This window comes from Notolepis coatsorum (genome assembly GCF_963971535.1).
Source record: "Notolepis coatsorum genome assembly, chromosome: 4".
In the NCBI taxonomy this organism is placed as follows: domain Eukaryota; kingdom Metazoa; phylum Chordata; class Actinopteri; order Aulopiformes; family Paralepididae; genus Notolepis; species Notolepis coatsorum.
The window spans coordinates 48281671-48301981 of NC_140168.1; the positions used below are offsets into that span (position 1 = coordinate 48281671).

A 20311-nucleotide genomic window follows, 5' to 3' on the forward strand; every position below is an offset into this window, starting at 1 on the left:
CGCGCGGCCACGCCCTGCGGCAGCCCCAAGGCGCGCGGCAACGAGGCTGCTGTAGTTCACAGGCGCTTTCCACCTTCCATTAGGAAGGAGTTTGCGGCGCCTTTCATAATAATATCATCAGTCATCTCTAATAATATTAATCACTGTTCACGGGCGGCTAGGTGGTGTAGTGGGCAAGGCACTCGCCACCAGTGTGGAGACGCTAGGATTCGCGTGTTCGAATCCAGCTCTCCACATTGTTTTCAGTTTAGCTGGTCGTCCGCAGTAATACACATTGGCCGTATTTCGGGGAGGGAAAACTGAAGGGTGGGGATCGAACGTTGTGAACAAGCGACTCCTACAAGTCGGTTGGTGCGCCTGCGCAGTAGAATCAGGAAGTGTCGGGGGCAGCGTGAGCCTCCCACGCGTTACTCCTCGACACAGAGATCGAGCTGCGCAGGTGAAAAGATGCGACTGCTGTTACCTCAAGTACCGGAGGGGACTTGTGCTATGTATGACTTAGTCCACATTGCAGCCGGCTTGTGGGAGGCAAGAAACAGCGTTCGTGACAGGGGAGGGTTGAATTGGATGATACGAAATTGGGATGGGAGAAAATATAGAAAAATGGGAGAAAAAGTGGATAAAAAAAAAAAAATATTAATCACTGTTCAATGTACTAATATACAATACGGCTCACTTTTCCCACTTCAATGACAGAGCCGCTGTTTAATAATATTGTCGCGGCGGAGCTCCGTCGCGGCAGCATTATGTAGCAGTAATCCCCCCTTTTTTACCATCTACAAACTACAAACTGGTAAGGCTGCTTGGCTGTGGATCCTATGGTCCTAAGTTCGATTCCCTTAAGTTTTTTTTTTTTTTTTTTTTTTAACGTGCATTGCACTCTATAGCGTATTGTATGGTACAATTTACAGTAAGGTGTATGCTGTACCATACAATATACAATATACAATACGCTATAGAGTGCAATGCACGTTAAAAAAAAAAAAAAAAAAGCTGTTTCAACAAATGTATTCACAAAATGGATGATCATTCAAACGTTATTCAAGCCTCCCGTAACCAGTAAGTAGTTACTACTCAACCGCAGAAATGTGCGCTATATGCCTAAACTTTGCTAGTCAAGACTCGACAGTACGCTGGGTTGAGGCGCGGGCGGAAGTGGCCATTTTTCAAAATAAAATACCCGAAAGACTATTAGTATAGGGAGGTGTAGTGGTTACATGATTGCTGTTTCCGGCCGGTCCACGATCTTGAAAACACAATGTATTTGCCCATTGCCCATTTCTAAATTGTCTCGTTTAAAACAAATAAAGCATCAACATTTGCATGGTGTACCTTTCTGTGCGTATTCATCCACAATCTATAGCTCAACATGAAAATATTCGCAATTAATTGTAAAAAAAAAAGAAAAAAAAAGAAATCGCTGAATTTTATTTCAACCAAAAATGCTTAACAAATAATGTTAGTGATAGAAGGGAACTCATTTTGGGTGCACCTAAATTATGTGCTGGTGCACCTAAATGAAAAAGTTAGGCGCACTGGTGCAACCAATGTAAAAAGTTAGTCTGGAGCCCTGCACGTCGGTACCGAGTACCGATTCACGTGAGATCAGTCGGTGCCACATTTCGGTACTGAAAAAAAAAATGTAATACTTTTTTTTTGACGACGTCAATGTTTCGTTTACCACGAAACAAAACCTATGTGCCGCACGTTCACGTCGCCGTTCTCACGCACAATATTGCTTACCTAGGATTTGACTTGATTCAACAACAAAGCAGTCGGGGCAATGGCAAGCCGAAAACAGTCGAAAGTGTGGTTATTTGAAATTTGGATTTTTTTTCACAACTGAGGTAGGTAAGATTACATTTTTAGAGACTAAAGTACCGAAAGAAAGTACTTAAACGTACTTAAATCTGCATTGCAGATGTGATGTTGTAAACGCTAGTCCTGCCGGAGTATTTAAACCCCGCCCGCATGGCTCAGATCGGCCCAGAAAAGAAACTACACCGTTTCTAATAGAGTACAATACCGGCTGGAAGGCGTAGGCGGCGGTATTTGCCCTTTTGCGAGCTCAGACCCATTCCCAATGATAACATCAGGCTGGATGGATGAAACATTTATGGATATAGCTAATAAAATAAATAACGATTAAAACCCGAGTTTTCTAGTGATTGGCGCTGAACGGTTGGCGAGTTAACCCGACTTTTCTCATGACTGGTGCTGAATGAGTTAAAAATTAAGGTTTGAACGTCCATTAGAAAAACCCTGACGAAGTTCGAAGCCCAAAAACATGCTTCGGGAACAGCCCTAGTGGGTACTGATCTCACTGCAAAGGTGCCCTCACCAAAGCAATGGGGTTCCAACCCAAATTGGGTGATTGCACCGACTACAATGTTTCTGACCCAGCATATTATTTTCACCATTAGTGAATGTTGAACCTTTTAACTCATTATGCGCCAACCATGTAATATTACGTGTTTGCTCGACAACCGTTGGGCGCCAAAAACATAATTTTCCATATTAAAATCAATTTTAATATCAATATTACACTCAGACTTATATGTTACCGCTGAAAGCCATACTGAGACGCCAAAAGTGCTGTACCGGCCAGATCCTGCTAGGTGACAGTATCGCCCACCCTTTGAAACCCTGTTCCAGACTGTGTCACATCTAATGTCCTCCGGGCGGAGAATTTGGTCCAGGCAAGTCTGCTTCACCCGATCACATTCGAACGCATCCATGGCCACTCGATGCATGTGTTGTGCCGGTTTATGTCGGGGACCCGATGGACACCAATACTGGAAATCACGATCAGACAATTGGAATATTCTTTTTGGAATACCCCCGATCAAAGGTAAGGACTATCTGACGTCAATTCCACCTTGATCCTACAATGATTTCATATCGATCCAGCTGATCAGCATGTGTGGTGATCAAAACTAGTGTCGTTGATGACGATCAGAGCATCAAAAAACGACCCCCCCCCCCCCCCCCACCCCTTTGATGCATTCATGATGAAATATAATACCTATTATATACATTTGATTTGGAAATACCGGTAGTAGCGTGTCCAGGCGAGAAACGCCAACGACTTTAGCAAAATGCACATAGTGCCCTATAACTCAGCTTTTCAGCATTTGCCCAGATCACTCCTAAACAATATTCACCACGGGATAACGCACAAACGTATACATACCTTCTCTATCCCCCCTTCCCCTCCATCCCACCACTCAAGCATCCCTGAGCGATTTCTCACCTGTCTCTCTGGATGATCTCACCATCTTAGTCACCTCCATGAAGACCTCCTCGAGCCCCCTAGACATCCTTCCTACATCCATGTTTAAGGAAGTTTTCTGCTCTGTTGGCCCCAGTCTAGTCACTATCATTAACTCATCCCTAGCCTCTGGTTCTGTCCCAATCTATTTTAAGGAGGCAGTCGTACAGCCACTCCTAAAAAAGCCCAACCTAGACCCCACCATCGATAATAATTTCAGACCCATCTCCAAGCTGCCCTTTGCATCAAAGGTGTTAGAAAAGGTTGTAGCCAACCAGCTCACCACCCACATGTCACAGAATAACATCTGTGACAAATTCCAATCTGGCTTCCGCAAACTCCACTCCACTGAATCTGCCCTTCTCAGAGTATCCAATGATCTCCTGATGTCTGCTGACTCTGGTGAATGCTCTGTTCTGGTCCTGTTAGACCTGAGCGCAGCGTTTGACACGGTCAACCACAACATCCTTTTGGACAGGCTCAGGGAGTGGGTGGGCATCTCTGGGAGCGCTCTAAACTGGTTCGCCTCTTATCTGAGGGAGAGAACGTTCTCGGTGGCTGTGGGTCCTTTTAAATCTGACCCCACCCCTCTCTCATGTGGGGTACCACAGGGATCGGTGCTAGGACCACTCCTCTTCCCCTAGGCCTCCTCATCAATAAATTCACCGGCATTAAATATCACTGCTACGCAGACGACATACAACTACTCTGCTCTTTTAAACCCGACAACTTGGAGAAACTCAGCCTTCTCCAGGAGTGCCTGCTCGGCATTGAGAGCTGGATGGGGAGTAACTTCCTCCAGTTAAATGCAAATAAAACGGAGGTGCTGATCGTAGCAGCTGAAAAGACTGCAGCTAGAGTGGCCACTCACTTGGGGTCCCTTAAAGACAACATACGTCCCCACCTGAGAAACCTGGGTGTTGTCTTTGACCAGGCCATGAACCTAGACAAACATGTCAAAACACTCACACGCACCTGCTTCTTTCACCTCAGAAACATTGCAAAACTGCGCACCATCATATCTCACTCTGAACTAGAACTATCCGTGCATGCTTTTATTTCCTCTAGGCTTGACTACTGCAACTCACTTTTCACCTGTCTCACCAAATCATCCACAGATAAACTACAAATGGTCCAAAATGCTGCAGCCAGGCTACTCACAAGGTCAAAAAAATCATGTCACATCACTCCCATTTTGGTATCCCTGCACTGGCTCCCGGTACACTATAGAATTCACTTCAAAGTCCTCACTTTCACTTTCAGAGCACTTCACGGTCAGGCCCCTATCTACATCACGGAACTCATCCATCCCTACACCAACACCCGCTCACTCAGATCTGCCGATCAGCACCTCCTAGTGATCCCCAGGACCAGGCTAAAAACAAGGGGTGATCGAGCCTTCGAGGTGACAGCACCAAGGCTCTGGAACGCTCTCCCCCTGGACCTGCGAACTGCCCCCTCTGAGAACTCTTTTAAAAAACAACTAAAAACACATTTGTTCAGGCAGGCTTTTGATCACACATAGGCGCCTTTTTTCTTGTCCTCACTGTTCTATAGTGTTGTTTTAATTAGTGACTCATGATTTTATCCAAATTCTTTTATTCTACTTTTTCTATCTGGTTTCACTGTTTTTAACTGCTGTTTTTAACTGCTGTTTGTCTGTTGTCATTTATTTCTGATTTGTTTTTATTGTGTTTTTATATTAAGCTGTACTGTAAAGCACCCTGTGCATTCGTGCTGTGAAGGGTGCTATATAAATAAAGGTCATTCATTCATTCATTCACATTCTCTTTTTTGCATGTTCGATGGGAGAAAGTGACTGTCAAATGACCATAGTATTGTCTCCATAGCTATAATTCGTTTAAAGGGATGTCTGTCTCTGAAATCATTCAAGGTAGCCAGCTAAGCTGAATGTTAGCCTGCTAAGCTAACAGTTCTGCCCTCACACTTAACACTTTCAGCGCAAGCCCCCGTCCCCGTCCCCGGGGATGCTGATTCGCTCCAAACCTGGACCGCTGGAATAGGTGGTTTCGGGTGTGCGCCAGTGTCCCCGACAAGGGAGCGGGGGGCGTGGTGTGCAAGCTTACTGTAATGCTTTCATGCTTGCTTGAATTTTGGGCAGATAAAAACATACAACAACTGGACAATACCCACAAAAACGATATTTATGGGCAATTTGGCGAGTTCAGACCTCAACCAAACAAGCATGTTGAGCCTCACGGCTCAGTGGATGAAAACTTCGAGATGAAGCCACGTTACAAGCACAAGACTTTCCTGGCTCGCATTAGGCCTGGCAAATTTGTTTGCTATGCCATTGCTATGTCTATACATTGGTTTCTTGTTCGAATGCATTTATTTCTATAGACCAGTGACATGCAATATAATTGACGTGAGCAATGGGCTAACGTTAGCTGCTAAGTTATCCCATATAAATAGGCTAAGCTAACTAGCGTTAGCCGCTAACCCAGGAAACGCTCAAAGCGGACTCCACGACACCAGTTCCATTCGTGAAGAAAGGGGGTGGGTTATATTGACAAGGCTTGACAACAGAGGTTCAAATATAACTTCATATTTATTGGTTATTCGTTTCTTTATATCAGCATCCAGTTTCCGTGTGTTAAACTCTTCCTGTGTTTACATTAGAGTGTGACATCATCGCCTACGGCAGCTTACACGCTCAAAGCGCAAACCGTAAACAAAACCCGGAGCGCACCAAGACTGCAGTGTGTACGCAAACTAGAGGGGGGAGAGGGAGGGGGGAAGTTCGCACCCAAGGACGGAGCAAGGACAGAGCGGAGCTGATTCGACCCCGAATGGCTAGTGAGAAAGCCCCATTACTCTTGACCCACATTACTTTTCATTCAGTTTACCTTCGCTGTGTGGAGTGTTTTCATAATACCCATCTACTGTATACTGTACAGTATATACACACATTGGACCTCAGGATTGAAAGTGTACGTAACTATCTTCGTTAGTTTGTAAGAACAAATTTACGAAATCTCTCCCGATGCCTGAACCCGTGAAAAGGGGTTCGTAAATGGCCAGTGTTCTCAGCTGCGATCGCCTGAATGAAGATCGTCACTCATTCTTAAACTGAATGCGCGTTCTCATACACCTGCATTTGCATACAGAAATGCCCTGCCAGCTCCTTATAAGGCACGCAACCACAGCAGAAAATGTTCAACAAGTAGTGTGAAAGAAATTTGCGACTGATCAAAATAGATAGATTCAATAGATTCAAATGTATTGTCATTATACAACACAAGTACATTACAACGAAAATAGGTTTGGCATCTAACCAGAGTATGAATGTAACAGTAAAGTGCAATAGTAACATACAATGCACAGTAGGGCTGTCTTAAATACTTCGAAGCTTTGTTCGATGGGCATGGGATTCGAATATGAAAATAAAATTCTATTATTAAAAAAATATATATATGAATTTCTTTTGTTTTGCTAAATCAACTCTGCCTCTCTTTGTTAATTACAACAAGCAATGTTGTTTGTTATTTAAGATGAGGTCGGACTCGGCACTAACAGATGTGTTCATTATGCTGCTTTTATAAAGCCTCAAATGACGGCTTACAATATTTCATGAAAGCAAAGTGTTTCGTTTGTAAATCTAAGATTTAAAAAGGTTTAAACTTTACAGCACTGACAAAGTTGAACAAAGTCCCACAACATAAAAACTATTTTTTTTAATAAATGTGTTTTAATATAAATTTAAAAAGAAATTATAATTTGTAATCTCGAAGCTTCGAATTAAAATCGAATCTCGGCCCCAAAGCTTCGAATGCCAAAAGAGAATTCAAAAGGTCAGCCCTAATAAAGACCCTATAGTAGTCACTGTACTGTAGAACATGACATCTTAGCGTGACATCTTATTTAGTAGTGTCAATACGGGTACAAGGCCACCCAAAAAAGCGGCATGGGACGAGATAACAGGTGAGGTAAACGTGGTGTCAGGAGAGGAGCGCACAGCGGCTGAAGTGAAAAAGAAATGGGCTCATGTGAAATCAGAGTCCAAAAAAGATTCAGCAGTCGATGATGCGCTCGACTTTGGAACGCACATGCATGCGTGGCTCTCATAGTAGGCCACCTCCTGCTCCGTCTGGGGGTTGGTGAGTGTGGTCATGAACCAGGGGGGCAGCACCTATCCGAGATCTCCTAATAAAACAAGTCATTAGAATAATAGAAGCCTACCGTTGCTGGATCCATTCATTACGCACATATACAGTACGTAGTGTACCAATTAGCCATGCATCTCCAGCATCTTCTTGCTCGAGGTGCACATCCACAAAGCTGTTCTGTAAGATGTAGGAGTTATGTACATCTCCTGGGAAGCATGAGACCACGTAGAGCAGGTGCTTCTAGGCATCGGAGATGATTTGAAGGTTTGATTGAGTGGTATTGCCTTCTGTTGAGATATGGAAACACATCTGGGGAGGGTGCCTTGATGCGGTTTGCGCACGTGCCCAAGGTGGACAATACCTGGCCGTGTGGTGGCACAGGGTTTGCATGTCTGGACTGGTCCAGCTCCTCAGTGCTGGGTATTGCACAGGTGTGAATGAATGAATGAATGAATGAATGAATGAATGAAAACTTTATTAACAGATTGCAGAATGGGTACAGTGCAGTACAGCTCAATACATACAATTGTTAAGGGGATGCAGACCAGAGAAAGACTTTCGTCTTGTTTCCACCAGGGTCCCCCATTTCCAATTCATCGTAACATATATGACATACATGACATACAGATAGACAGTACTGCTACATCTATACATTTATGACATACCAGATTTGCAATTACAGTACTGTATTTGTGATACAAAAAGAGTCCAGAAAGAAAAGAGTATATACATTAGGCGTAGAAACTGTACATTGGATTGGGTAGGTGGGGGTGGGACTGTACATTGGAGGTGGTTGGGGGGGGGGGTAGGAGTGGGGGGGGGGGGGGGGGTGTTGGCGGGGGTTGTGTTCGGACATTTACAGGGGCCAGTTTCGAGTTGCAGTCTCCCTTAGGTGTTTTTTGAGAGTGTTTTTGAAAGTGGGTAGTGATTCACATTCCTTTACAGCTTTGGGTAGGGCGTTCCACATTGATGTGGCATAATTGCGAAACGTGTTTAGTCCCTTGTTTGAGCCGAATCTGGGTTTAACATGATTTGTGGAGCTCCCTCTGGTGTTGTGATCGTGGTATTCACTGACCTTTGGGAAGTATTTAGTCATGTACATGGGTACCTTGGTCGTGTAGTGTATCTTGTAGACCAGGCCCATTGCAAGTTGCTGTACTCTGTCGTCTACTCTAAGCCATCCTAGGTTGTCAAAGTGGGCAGGGGTGAGGTGGGTTCTAGGAGTAAGGTCAAGCAGTAGTCTGACCAGTTTGTTTTGAGATGTTTGTAATTTTGTTTTTAGCGCCTTTGAGGTGCTTTGGTACCATGAGGTGCAAGCATAGTCGTAGTACCCTTGAATGAGTGCTCCTGCTAGAGTCTTCAGGGTATTCTTGTTTACCAGTGAGGAGATCCGGTACAAGAAACGAGTTCGTTGGTTGACTTTTTTTATTACATTGGATGCCATTTTGTCACAGGAAAGATTTGCCTCTAGGATGGAACCCAGGTAGGTAATATCTTCTTTCCTTGTGACAATATTGTCACCCACTGTAACTGAGAAGCCGTCGGTCTTGCTGAGTTTGTTATTTGAACCGAAGAGAATGGACTCTGTCTTGGTAGGTACTTATCGCTCTCTGTGAATAGGTCCGCATGGTCGCGGTACTGGCGCTCACTCCTCAGTGCACGATCAGCGATATCTTCCAGCAGCAGTAGATATGCCATATTGTGTGTGTGTGTGTGCGTGTGTGTGTAGGCCTAGCACTGATCGCGCAGCTCCATATGCACCCTCACCAAGCCGCCAGCATCAGGCTGCTGCATTGTTAATAAACTATCGATTTATATGGAATCTGTTCAACTTACACGTATCCTTTATGTCTGTTGTCATTTGTGTGGGTTCAACCTGTGAACAGTAAGAAACACAAAAGCAATATGCTAATGTAGTTACATGTACTAACACAGTAATATGACATTAAATGTAGTAGTACTCGAAATGGTAACTGATGTGTTGAAAAAACTGAGCGCCCTCCAACCTAACAAGGCCACTGGCCATGACACTATCCCCTCCAAATTCCTCAGAGACTCAGCAGCCATGCGTGCAGGGCTGGCTCTGACCAATTGGCTGCCCTAGGCAGGATTTTATCTGTTGCCCCCTTGCATCACAGTTTATTCACTACCAATAATATGCACTCACCCTTTTTGTTTTCACATTGTTTGTTTGGAGAATTTCTCACTCGCCGTCCAAATTAATGAGCCATTGTAAAACACTAATTTCCCATGGGATTGTTATAAATGTTGGACCTGTACTATAGATAAGACTTCAGTATTTCTATAACTATATATACTATATAGTATAGTATAACTAGTAGTATTAGTAAAAAATTATAAAGAAAATTCAAAAAATTAAATAATAATAATTTGTTGTTGCCCCCTCTGGGTGGTGGCGCCTTAGCATTTGCCTATACTGCCTATGACTAGAAAAGGCCCTGCATGCGTGAACATGTGATATACACTGTGATTTATTGTGATGTTCACACAATTATGATAAAGAATAATTACCTGGGTACAGACGCATCAGATCTGGACGCAGTGGGAATGTTGCATGTGCCTGGCAAGGTGGTCGATGGTGGTATCGGCAGTTTTCCATCGAACCGAAACCACTGTCTTTTAATATGCCACCATCACTTTCATGACCGTGGGCCCCCACATCCACCATCGTGTGGCAGTTATGTAACCACAGGAACGATGGAGATGGTCCGTTTGTAGTTGAAGTAGTCGCTGACGGATTTTGGAGGTGCTTTGCACATGCTTTGCATCGATGGCACCAAAACACAGTGGAAAGTTCCAAATCATCCGGAAATGTCGTGCTATGTCCACCCGCTGTGCTTGGGGACGGGAAGGCAACAAACCCCGGCTGCAGGCTACTCCATAGAGCTTGGCACACCTCAGGAATAATCAGTGACAAAGTAACTTGGCGCTATACTTTGCTGTGAAGATCCTGTAGCTAAAAACTCAAAGTCGGACACGGAAAGTATGTCTGCTGCTTTAGCAAAGAAGATCACATTTGGAAAGCAGGAGGTGCTTTTCTATCCATGCTTTGTGGCTATCAGGCCCAGTCCTTAGCTATCCACTGGAAGACAGGAAGGGACTTAAAATGTAGTGAAAGTTCAGCAGCTTTAGAGGCTCTGTAATGCTGAAGGCAAACAGTTTCCATGTCTGAAATCCCTCAGTACCTACTAGGGATGTGTACAACTTCACTTTTTCATGGTCGATTAGTTGTTGGGTGGTCTGAACTAATAATATGGCACTCTTCAGTCCTAACTTGTTGTATAAACAGATGCATTTTGGTAGGGTTGGGTACCGAACTCTGTACTTACCGACTGAATTACGTCGGTACTACAGAGTATCGATTCACGTTAGATCAATCGGTGCCACATTTCGGTACCTACACCAGTTAGAAAATTATCAGAATTCCAATGACATTCAATTGTCATTTCATTATACAGACCAGCACGGACCTTCAATGACGAGCAATAGTAATTTCATTATAGACACTTGACAACCGAGGTTCAAAGAAAACTTCACATTTATTGGCTGTTCGTTTATATATATATAATATCGCTCATAACTCATACCCGTCAACCATCCCGTTTTCCCCGGGATTGTACTGTATTTCAACCTTCCTTCCCGCCATCATCCCGTTAAAATATTTTCCCGTTTTTTTTTAATACATTTTTTAAATCTATACAAAATGGCTGCAATTCCCCTCCGTGACGACAGGTGGCAGCAGTGTAGATTAGAACGTTAGCACAGGAAGTCAGACCAGAAGACGGTTGCGACCCGAAGAAGAAGTAGAACAGCTACCGGATAAAGGAGTGGTTTAGCACAAAATGTATTACATTCTACAACTACCTACCTACAAAAGGCAGAGAAGCTTCTTCTTCTTCTTCTTCTTATTGAGGTTTAACGGCGGCCGACCACTTGTTAGGGTATGTGCCGCCATCTACTGGTATCCTTCTTCTTCTTCTTCTTCTTATTTGAATTTCCGGCAGAGTAGACGCATCGAGGCGTATTACTGCCCTCCGCAATTCTTTTTATGGGCTCTTCTTCTTCTCCTTCTTATCCTTCTTCACCTTCTTTTTCTTCTTCTACTGGACCCCGTCATCAACTACATTGTCCATTGGAGTGCCTCTACTGCTGCTACTTCCTGTCTGAGCCCCCCTCCGCGGGACCCTCCTTGCCCCCTGCTATCTTATCCTGGGCCGCTTTGTCCCTCGCAGCCCTGTCCCTCGCAGCCCCCTCAGCCAACTCTTCACACACCTCCCTCCAGTCCAGACCCTTTATACCGGCAATGTGGGGTTGTTCACTCTCAAGCTCACTCTCGGCCGTGGTTTCTCAGTGTATAATGTATGGTGCTCTCCCTCAACATGCGAGTAGGGTGAGACAACATCATTCTTTAGTCCAAATAATACCCTACTTTATACTATATTATTGTCATTTGTTTAATGTAAAGTCAGTCTTACATTGGCACTACTTTAACGTTGCATTTACCCATAATCCATTGCTGTATTAGACCCATGTGCCAGTATAAAATTCAATTACGTGCCCCCCTTCCCACGGTGTATATAGAAAGAGACAATAAACACAAAAGTAACATAGGACACAATATACAACACACAGGACTATGTACAATATAAACAGTGCCTAAATTAATGAATGAATTAAATAAGAGGTAAAAGAGAACTTAGTGTAAATATTCTTTCATTTGTGTCAACGTTATAAAAATAAAATACTATTGTATTCAACAAATTAATTATGATACACCACAATGTGCCCTTTCTATCTATTCTAAATATATGGCCTCACGATTCCACGGCTGCGCAGTGCAGACAATATAATATAATATACATACGAGGGGGAGGAGACTACATTGGGAGGGGGCGGGGCCGGGGGGAAAGGGGCGGGCGAAATATCCAGTTTTTTCAAATCCCAATGTTGACAGCTATGGTACAACTCTGTGTGTTGACTTCCTAGTGTGACATAACTTAACTACGGCAACTAAGAGGCTCAAACTCAAACCTAATACATCACGGGGGAACCTCTTTCTCTCTCTCTCTCTCTCTCTCTACGTTCAATGATTTAAAGTAGCCAAACGTTATACTATAAATATACTAACAGGATAGTTGATGATAAACATTTAATTTAAGTAACTGAAATATTCAAAAATCATGAAGTCTGCTATAAGCAATTATCCCTTTGTGTGTGTGCACGCGCAAGTCCCATCTCTGGTCTTTGGAAAGACCAGATGAGGTCAGAGGAGTTTGATAGTATTTACTGAGGATGGCCAGATAATGTTGATATTTAAACTTAAAAGATAATACATAATAAGTGTATACATGATCATTTAACATTAAAAAATCGTTGTAGGATCAATGGGAGAGGGAGGTAGGGAGGAGTTTTAGTTTGTGTGGTGTGATAACAATGTTGAAATTGAAAAGTTTAGACTTTAGTTTAGTTTTACAACAGAATAAAAAAGATGTGTTATAATGGAAGTATAGGTAGTTACTGGTATCGATTCCCAGGTACCGGTTAAAAATGTGAACGGTACCCAACCCTACATTTTGGTGATGCATGGTGCCATGGTGGAACAACTGTGGTCCACATATCCCACACTAGACATTCCATTTTCTTGAATTTTGCCACAGGGCTAACTAGAGGTGTAACAGATCATAGTTGATCTGTACAGGAGGCCGCCCGTGGTTTGGTATGCATGTGAACCGTGGATGAATAGCAAAATATAACGATCATAGTGGGCTATATCACATGATATTCTCCAGCAATTTTTAAGTCCGCTGTTTGGGTTACAGATGTAGTTTGGTCTACTATAGGGATGAATTAAATTGAGGGCTTTTTTGCCGATATGGAAAATTATCCGATCTGTGACTCAAAACTGTGATACCATCTGAACAGCAAGTTTTGTGATCTGTTGTACCCCACGGGCAAACGCTATATTGCAGCCAGCTACTGAGCCAAGGAAAAATAATAACAGCGCATGCAGGCCAAAGGTCAGGCAGAAACAGTCTCCAAGCTATCAAGTGGAGGTGTTGTTTGACACAATACTCCCTCCTAGTATAAAAAAGCATCCAAGTTACAAAAGTTGATTTTGGTCCCGGCAAAAGATTCGGTTTTTATGACTCATCCCTACAAAACACCATCCTGCTACACTTTGCACCTTATTTTATTATGGTGTCTCAGTCTTTGAATGAGTCTGCAACCCTCCCATGCAGCACAGCTAAATTGTGATAGACCCAGACCACAATGGGCCGAGTCCTGGAGGGAATATCAGGTTCACTATAAAAAGAGCGTCTCTCCAAGTTACTGTAAAATCCAGGCCATTCTCGATTCTGCCCACAACAAGCCTATGCATAGGGGTGGAAGTGGAACGGTTCACAAAAATCATGGTTCGGTTCATATCATGGTTTTGGGGTCACGGTTTTCAGAATGGTACAAATCAACAGGGACAAAAAATTCCATTGCTAAAAAAATTCCAATTTAAATTGTATTTGGTATCAAATATAAATAATAAAGTTTTGCCTTCAATGCAGCATTAGCTGAAAGCATAAGGAACACATACTTGTCCATTATCAATTATTTGTTAATTATACTGTAGGTGGCTCTCATAGGAAGGCGTGTCTGAAGAACTTTTTTCTTCTCATTGAGTGTAATCAAAGAGTTGTGGGGGGTCTGGTAACTTTGCTCCGGAGTCTATCCCTCTGTGTAGGACTATAGTGGACATGTTGGATAACTTGTCCAATTCTCCCTTCCAAGTTTGGAAATTAGTAATTAATCCAATCCACTTTATTTATAGAGCAAATTTAAAAACAACAAAGTTTACCAAAGTGCTGTACAAGTCCCACAACATAAGATAAAAAAAAAAATTAGAATTAATATATATATATATATATAATATATTTTTCTTTTTCTTTTTGAAGCTTCGAATTAAAATCGAAGCTCGGCCCCGAAGCTTCGATTGCCAAAAAAAGCTTCGAAGGTCAGCCCTAATTTACAGCAGCCAATAATCAATCAATGAGCGTGATCGATATTTGGAATGCCGATCAGGAATTGGAATAATCTTTTTGAAGAACATCTGATCTGAGGTAAGGAATCTATTTTACCAGTCTTGGGATAATCAGAGTTGTATTCGCTGAGATATCAACGTGTCCCCTATGTGTGATGTGGCTGTTTGGCTGTGATCGCTGATGAGGAAATAAGAGAATCGATTTTTCAGCTTGCGTCTATAGCGTGCATGCGTACACATATACAATCGATAATCTAGTGTTTATTTGAAAACGATTCATAAATAGGCCGAAAAATGACCGTTTTTGTTAGTGATGCACGATATATCGGCAGCCGATATAATATCGGCCAATATGGCCGTTTTTTTACACATCGGTATCGGTCCGATATTAAGATGGGCCAATATTGGCCTTAAATAGTTTCAAAATATCAGTCATTTCTGAAAATAAGTTACAAAAGTAAAAAAATTATGCGTTTTGGAAAATAGCTCTTTATTTGATTATCATAAAAAAGTGTTTTCTATACAGAGATATCGACATCGGTAAATATCGGTATCGGCCAGAACAGCAATATTAATATCGGTTATCGGTATCGGCCACAATTTTCACATCGGTGCATCACTAGTTTTTGTGTATTCTAGAATATTCCAGTAAATGTCTTTTATCATGGAATCTTTATATTTTCCTTGAAAACGAGGGCTTTTCAAAATGCTATAAAACGAAAATGAACCGATAAAAAAACAATCCGCTTCGACAATGTTGACTGCAAACGAGTCATTGATAAGCGTCAAGCGACGGGCAGGACACATAGCCATAATTTAAAACATAGATTAGGCGTTTTTAACGCTACCATTGAAGTGGATGGTGGCATTCAACGGAGTAAATCAACGTTAATCAAAGGCACTGATAGTGTTAATGTGGGGGGGAGATTTCCAATTAGTAATTGTGAGTTTTGCCCATCCCTAGTCTAGTCATATCAATTTAATTACTAAGACAAATTAATCACATGTCCCTGTAGTATGTGGGAGTTAGAGGACATAGCTTGGTGCCAAGGCAAATGACGGAAATAGCATGACACCTACAGCAGAGAATATTGATGAAACTTTTCATTTACAAATAGCAGAGCATGACACGAGAAACACTGATGATGACTGATGATTTTAAACAATTCATGTAATAGGGCTCAAATGCAAGGGCAGATGGAACACTCAAGCTTAATTTATTTAGACCTGTAGCCCACTTTAATAGAAACTGTTGAGTGTGGTTGCTACTGTAGGTGGTTGCCCAGTGAAAATAAGCAGTGTGATTGGTCAGCTGATTGCAAAAGATTTATGAATGAAATATGAAGTATGAAAAGCCCTTGTATCTGCAAACAACATGGACAAGAGCACAAGCATAAAACTTTTGCTTTAGGGGGATGGACCAACACTTCACTCTGGACCTCGTTGGAACCGTTCTACAGAGCTCAAAATGCCAAGGGAAAGGCTGGTGCAACCTGACTAACCATAGATTTCCTGCAATTGACCTATCTCAAGCCCAGCCCTCTTTTCTTTATCCTCCATTTCCTCTGAAGATTGATTGGAGGATCAAGAAAAGAGGGCTGGGCTTGAGATAAGTCAATTTCTGCTACCTCAGTGAGTAAGAAGACTTCCAGTCATACAAGCAACCTATTATTTCAAACTTTTGAAATCTGGAATCTCAGAAAAATGGATTAGGCTAAAGGCCAGTTGTTCTGAAGGATCAGATTAAACCGAATATATATATTTATTTATATATATATATTTAATTGTATTTGTATATCCCCTGATATCCCTTGTATATTCCTTGTACAATATGCATTGAATATCCCTTCTAGTCTACTGAACATCCCATAATAGTCTCCATTCTACCATTGGACGAGACCTTGGTGCCAGGTCGCCATACCCCTCAGACCAAGTTCAATCGTACCGCTCAACATGTATGGACAAGTCCTAGTTCCGCGTAGGAATATGTCTACCGCACCACTAATGGTACTATTTGTTCATAGTGCGTATATATACTGCGCTATTAAAGTAGAGCTTTCTTTTAGTCCAGTTCCTTACCCTCCAACAGAGTGACAGACGCAAAAGCCTCCCCGCGAACCACGTGTGGGCAGTAAGGCCAATTCGGCCCAGTATCGGCATTGAGACATCGTGTATATTAATATTTGAATAGTCATATTTGGCACTATATCGTCGAGTTGGACGTATTCTATTAAGCTAATAATAGTCTATTCATATGTAGTGCCTCGTGCGGTGAGAGTTCTATAGTAATCAGCACCCCCATCGTTTCGGGCATCAGCTGGACGCTTATCCAGGGTGGTTGACCCCACGTGAAGCTGCACCCGAGGAGCTCCAGGCCAAAGAGCGAGTGGACCTGTATATTGAATTATTCTACCGACGACGGCTAGCCTTCCCCGGCTTGGATTATGCTTTGAGTACTTTGATTATTCTATGGATAAAGGCCAACACTGCGGTGTGTTGGAAATACCCCCCCCGGAGAGGACGACAGGTGAGAAGACGCTCTACACGACGAGGTCGCCTCACGTCTCTCCATCGTGGACCGGAGGACGCCGGCCACAGAGAGTCCAACTGCTTTCATCTGTGGATCGAGGATCGCTGGGCACCGGGTCGCACGACTGTGGGCTCTCCCAGGATACCCTCGGCCAGACGGGATACAGCCAGACTCTACCCCCCCCCTCCAGCTGTCCTACAAGCAGTCGGAACCTTCCCCTAGTGTATCCAGCTATATAATCATTCAAGTATCATTGCTATTGTTCCCTAAATATTCCAGGTTATATATTTGCTTCCTGCGCAATCAGAGATTGGACATTCGATATTGATCTACCTACGAATACTCATTTGCCATAAAAGTGCATACTATTTCAAATCATAAATGTAATTAAGTGATCGTTGTACATACCTTTTGCTATGTATTATTATTAAACGCAGACTTTCGACTTGGTACATTTGTGTTGGATCCGTTTCATCAGGTGGGAGTGTTTATCATAATTATTTATACCTAGTACTGGGTGGCCAGAGTCTAAAGTACAAGAGGTAGTGGTAGTAAGTATCATATCTAACAATACAGTCAGGGAATTGTACCCCTCAGTTACACCAGTGATACACTGAGCAACTGCTTGAACAACTTAGATGACTACTTCAGGAGACATCAGGGCAACCACTCCGCCATCAGCCTGGATGGGATACATACCAGTGGAGGTCGTCAACTGCTTCCGGTTCCTAAGACACCAGATCTCCGATGACCTAAGGTGGACCTACAACACGGAGGTCATGCTCAAGAAGGCCCACCAGCGCCTCTACCCCCTGCAGTGCCTCAGGAAGTGTGGCATAAGCACGCAATGGCTTGTGAACTTCTACCGAGGCACCGCAGAGAGCGTACTGACGAGCTGTATCACTGTGTGGTATGGCAACACGCCAACGCCACCACTCAAGATAAGAAAGCCATCCAATTTGTCTAGAGGCACTTCCTACTGTGAATGCTTTTAAAGGTATGCTACGATTAGCCCTTCATGAAACATGTAACTGTTTTACCTGATGCTATTGCTGATCTGATTATGCTTCTTGCCACTGCACAAATGGCCTTCTGTATTTCTACAGTTTCTACCCACGCCTGGTGATGAACAGTTAATCCGCTCATTACTGAACTCAAATGCTGCTACAATGCTCAGCCACTTTAATGCACCCTTGTGCATCAATATATAATGCAATTATTTTTAACTTGTCGAATGTGTACTTAGTTTTATTTGTATTTACTTGTACTTGTGTTATTGCACATACCGTACAGTTGATTTGTATTGTATATAAATACCTTTATTCTGTTAATTGTTGTTTTTTATTCCTTTATGCTGTGGAGCAAACAGAGAGTTTTATTAGGGTGACAGAATTCCATTGTACTTGTTGCATATGGTAAATAAATCTGAATCTGAAAAGCAACGATGTTACTTCGATCACACAAGAACATTTTCTTACCATTTGAATAGATTATTGAGCCTGTGCTGTGCTGTGTTGCGATTTGTTGTTGCTACTGTAGGGGTGTTGCCCAAACACATTACCCATCAATTGCCTAGTGTTATTAACACCCTAAGTGAACTGTAATGGGAACATTTTGAGGCAACATATATGGGCAACATTCCCTTCAATTTGAAAATGATTCAACAACTGGGACAAAATCAATGCCATTGTTCCCCATACAGTTATTTGTGGTGCCCAACTATTATACAGTAAGAGCCTGCCTGTCTGGAAAAACACCATCTACACTGAATCAAAAGTATTGCTGCTGTGCGGTGGCCTAAACAGTTCAGTCAACTATTGTTACTGATATGGGCTAGATCTTGCGTATTGATATTGAGTGTCTGTCTTGAGAAACTTGTGTGAGGAAGACTATGCATGCCTTGGAGATACAACTTTTGAGTCTGTGTTGGAAGTAGCCTGCAAACCACCCCCACAGTGGCAGATCGTGCTCATACGGCGTAACATTACTGACTAACTCGGATGTAGGTTGAAAAGATCTTTGGGCAGGTTAGTGGTCACTGGCCTACAAGTACCTGCCTGGTAAGCGTCCTAACGTTACCCACTTCCCGTACAGTCGCAAGATCTTCAACATAGTTTGTTCCTACTATGGTACAAATGTGACTTACAAATTATATGGTGGTGGACGGTGACTGACAATATACAACAAGACACACATGAGGTAATAATAATAACGAACTGTAATCATAAGAGCAGCAGGCGTAAATGCTGTCACGTGACTATGATGAGAAAGGAATGGACAGTGCAGTGGTCAGCAGAATAGTTGTCACTAATAACATGCTAACTAGCTAATTGGAAAGGGGGGAAATGTGTTTAAAATAAGCCCTGTGTTGAAGAAGTAATTCGTTTCAGGTGCAACGGTATCTGTCTGGGTCGACAGCTTTATCGATAATACTGTAGAGAACTAAGCAGGCAGCTGTCAAAACAAGAGTGTCAGTGACAACAGCAACGCTAGCGCAAGCTAACGGGCGACAGCCACGACCCACAAAACCATCACATTCACTCACAGCGCATGTCAACGGGAGAGTAAAATGTTATTATCTGACACAAAACGACCTGTTTCAGTCGTCGACCAAAGAAATTAAGAACCCCCCTTACCTTGAACGCCTTGTTGTGTTATAATAGGCGATCTTTTTCGAGTTCTTCCGCACCGGGTTTAACGGGATGCTGTCAGCCATCTTGGCTGGGCAGGACACGCCATGACGTCACGCTCGAAAAGCGCTTGAGAGGGATCCAATCAAACGCACTGCTGTTGTTCCCAACAGCAGCCTTTTTTTTGTTGTAAATGTATGATCAATTAAAACAAATTTCTGTCTTCTTGTTCTGTAGATCTAGTCTCCCGACTTCATATGCAATACATGTATTTCTATATATTGGTAATTTCCCATGGAAAACTAAAATAGAAATAGAAGCTCACCGATTTTACATTTCATTTTCATTTTATTAAAGTAAATGAAATATTGTGAACCAGACAAAGAAAATATTCTTATATTTCATCATTATGTATCGGCCCAACAGAATCTGTAAAAAATATTTACTGTGAATAACAGGAGACTTCCATTGCGTGGTGCCCTTCTGCTGCACTCTACAAAAATAGTTTCTCTATCTATCCTCTTACAGAAGAGATGTACCCTCTATGCAGATTCTTCTTCACATCAAATGTAAAAGCACAGTTTTAGGGGAAGGATGTAACGCAAAGCGACTCGCTCTAGGCTACAAGAAAACATGGGAACAACATTATAATTGTGTTCGTGTGAATCTGCACCTGTACGCTATAGTACTTGGTTCCCT

At 42.6% G+C, this 20311-nt stretch overlaps 1 protein-coding gene across 3 annotated transcripts in view; it reads right to left on the minus strand.

Moving 5' to 3' along the window:
* The window catches only part of atp9b (ATPase phospholipid transporting 9B), a gene marked incomplete at its 5' end in the record, with an annotated part of 115182 nt that extends 95484 nt beyond the window's left edge, over positions 1–19698 (minus strand). For 2 of the 3 annotated variants that reach the window (XM_084313410.1, XM_084313409.1), the window contains one exon: positions 19619–19698. In XM_084313410.1, coding sequence (XP_084169536.1) covers positions 19619–19698 — 80 coding nt within the window. Of the gene's footprint in view, positions 1–18299; positions 18339–19618 lie in introns of those variants that run through there. The other variant, XM_084313411.1, reaches the window with a different exon arrangement.
* Between the last annotated feature and the right edge of the window lie 613 nt (positions 19699–20311).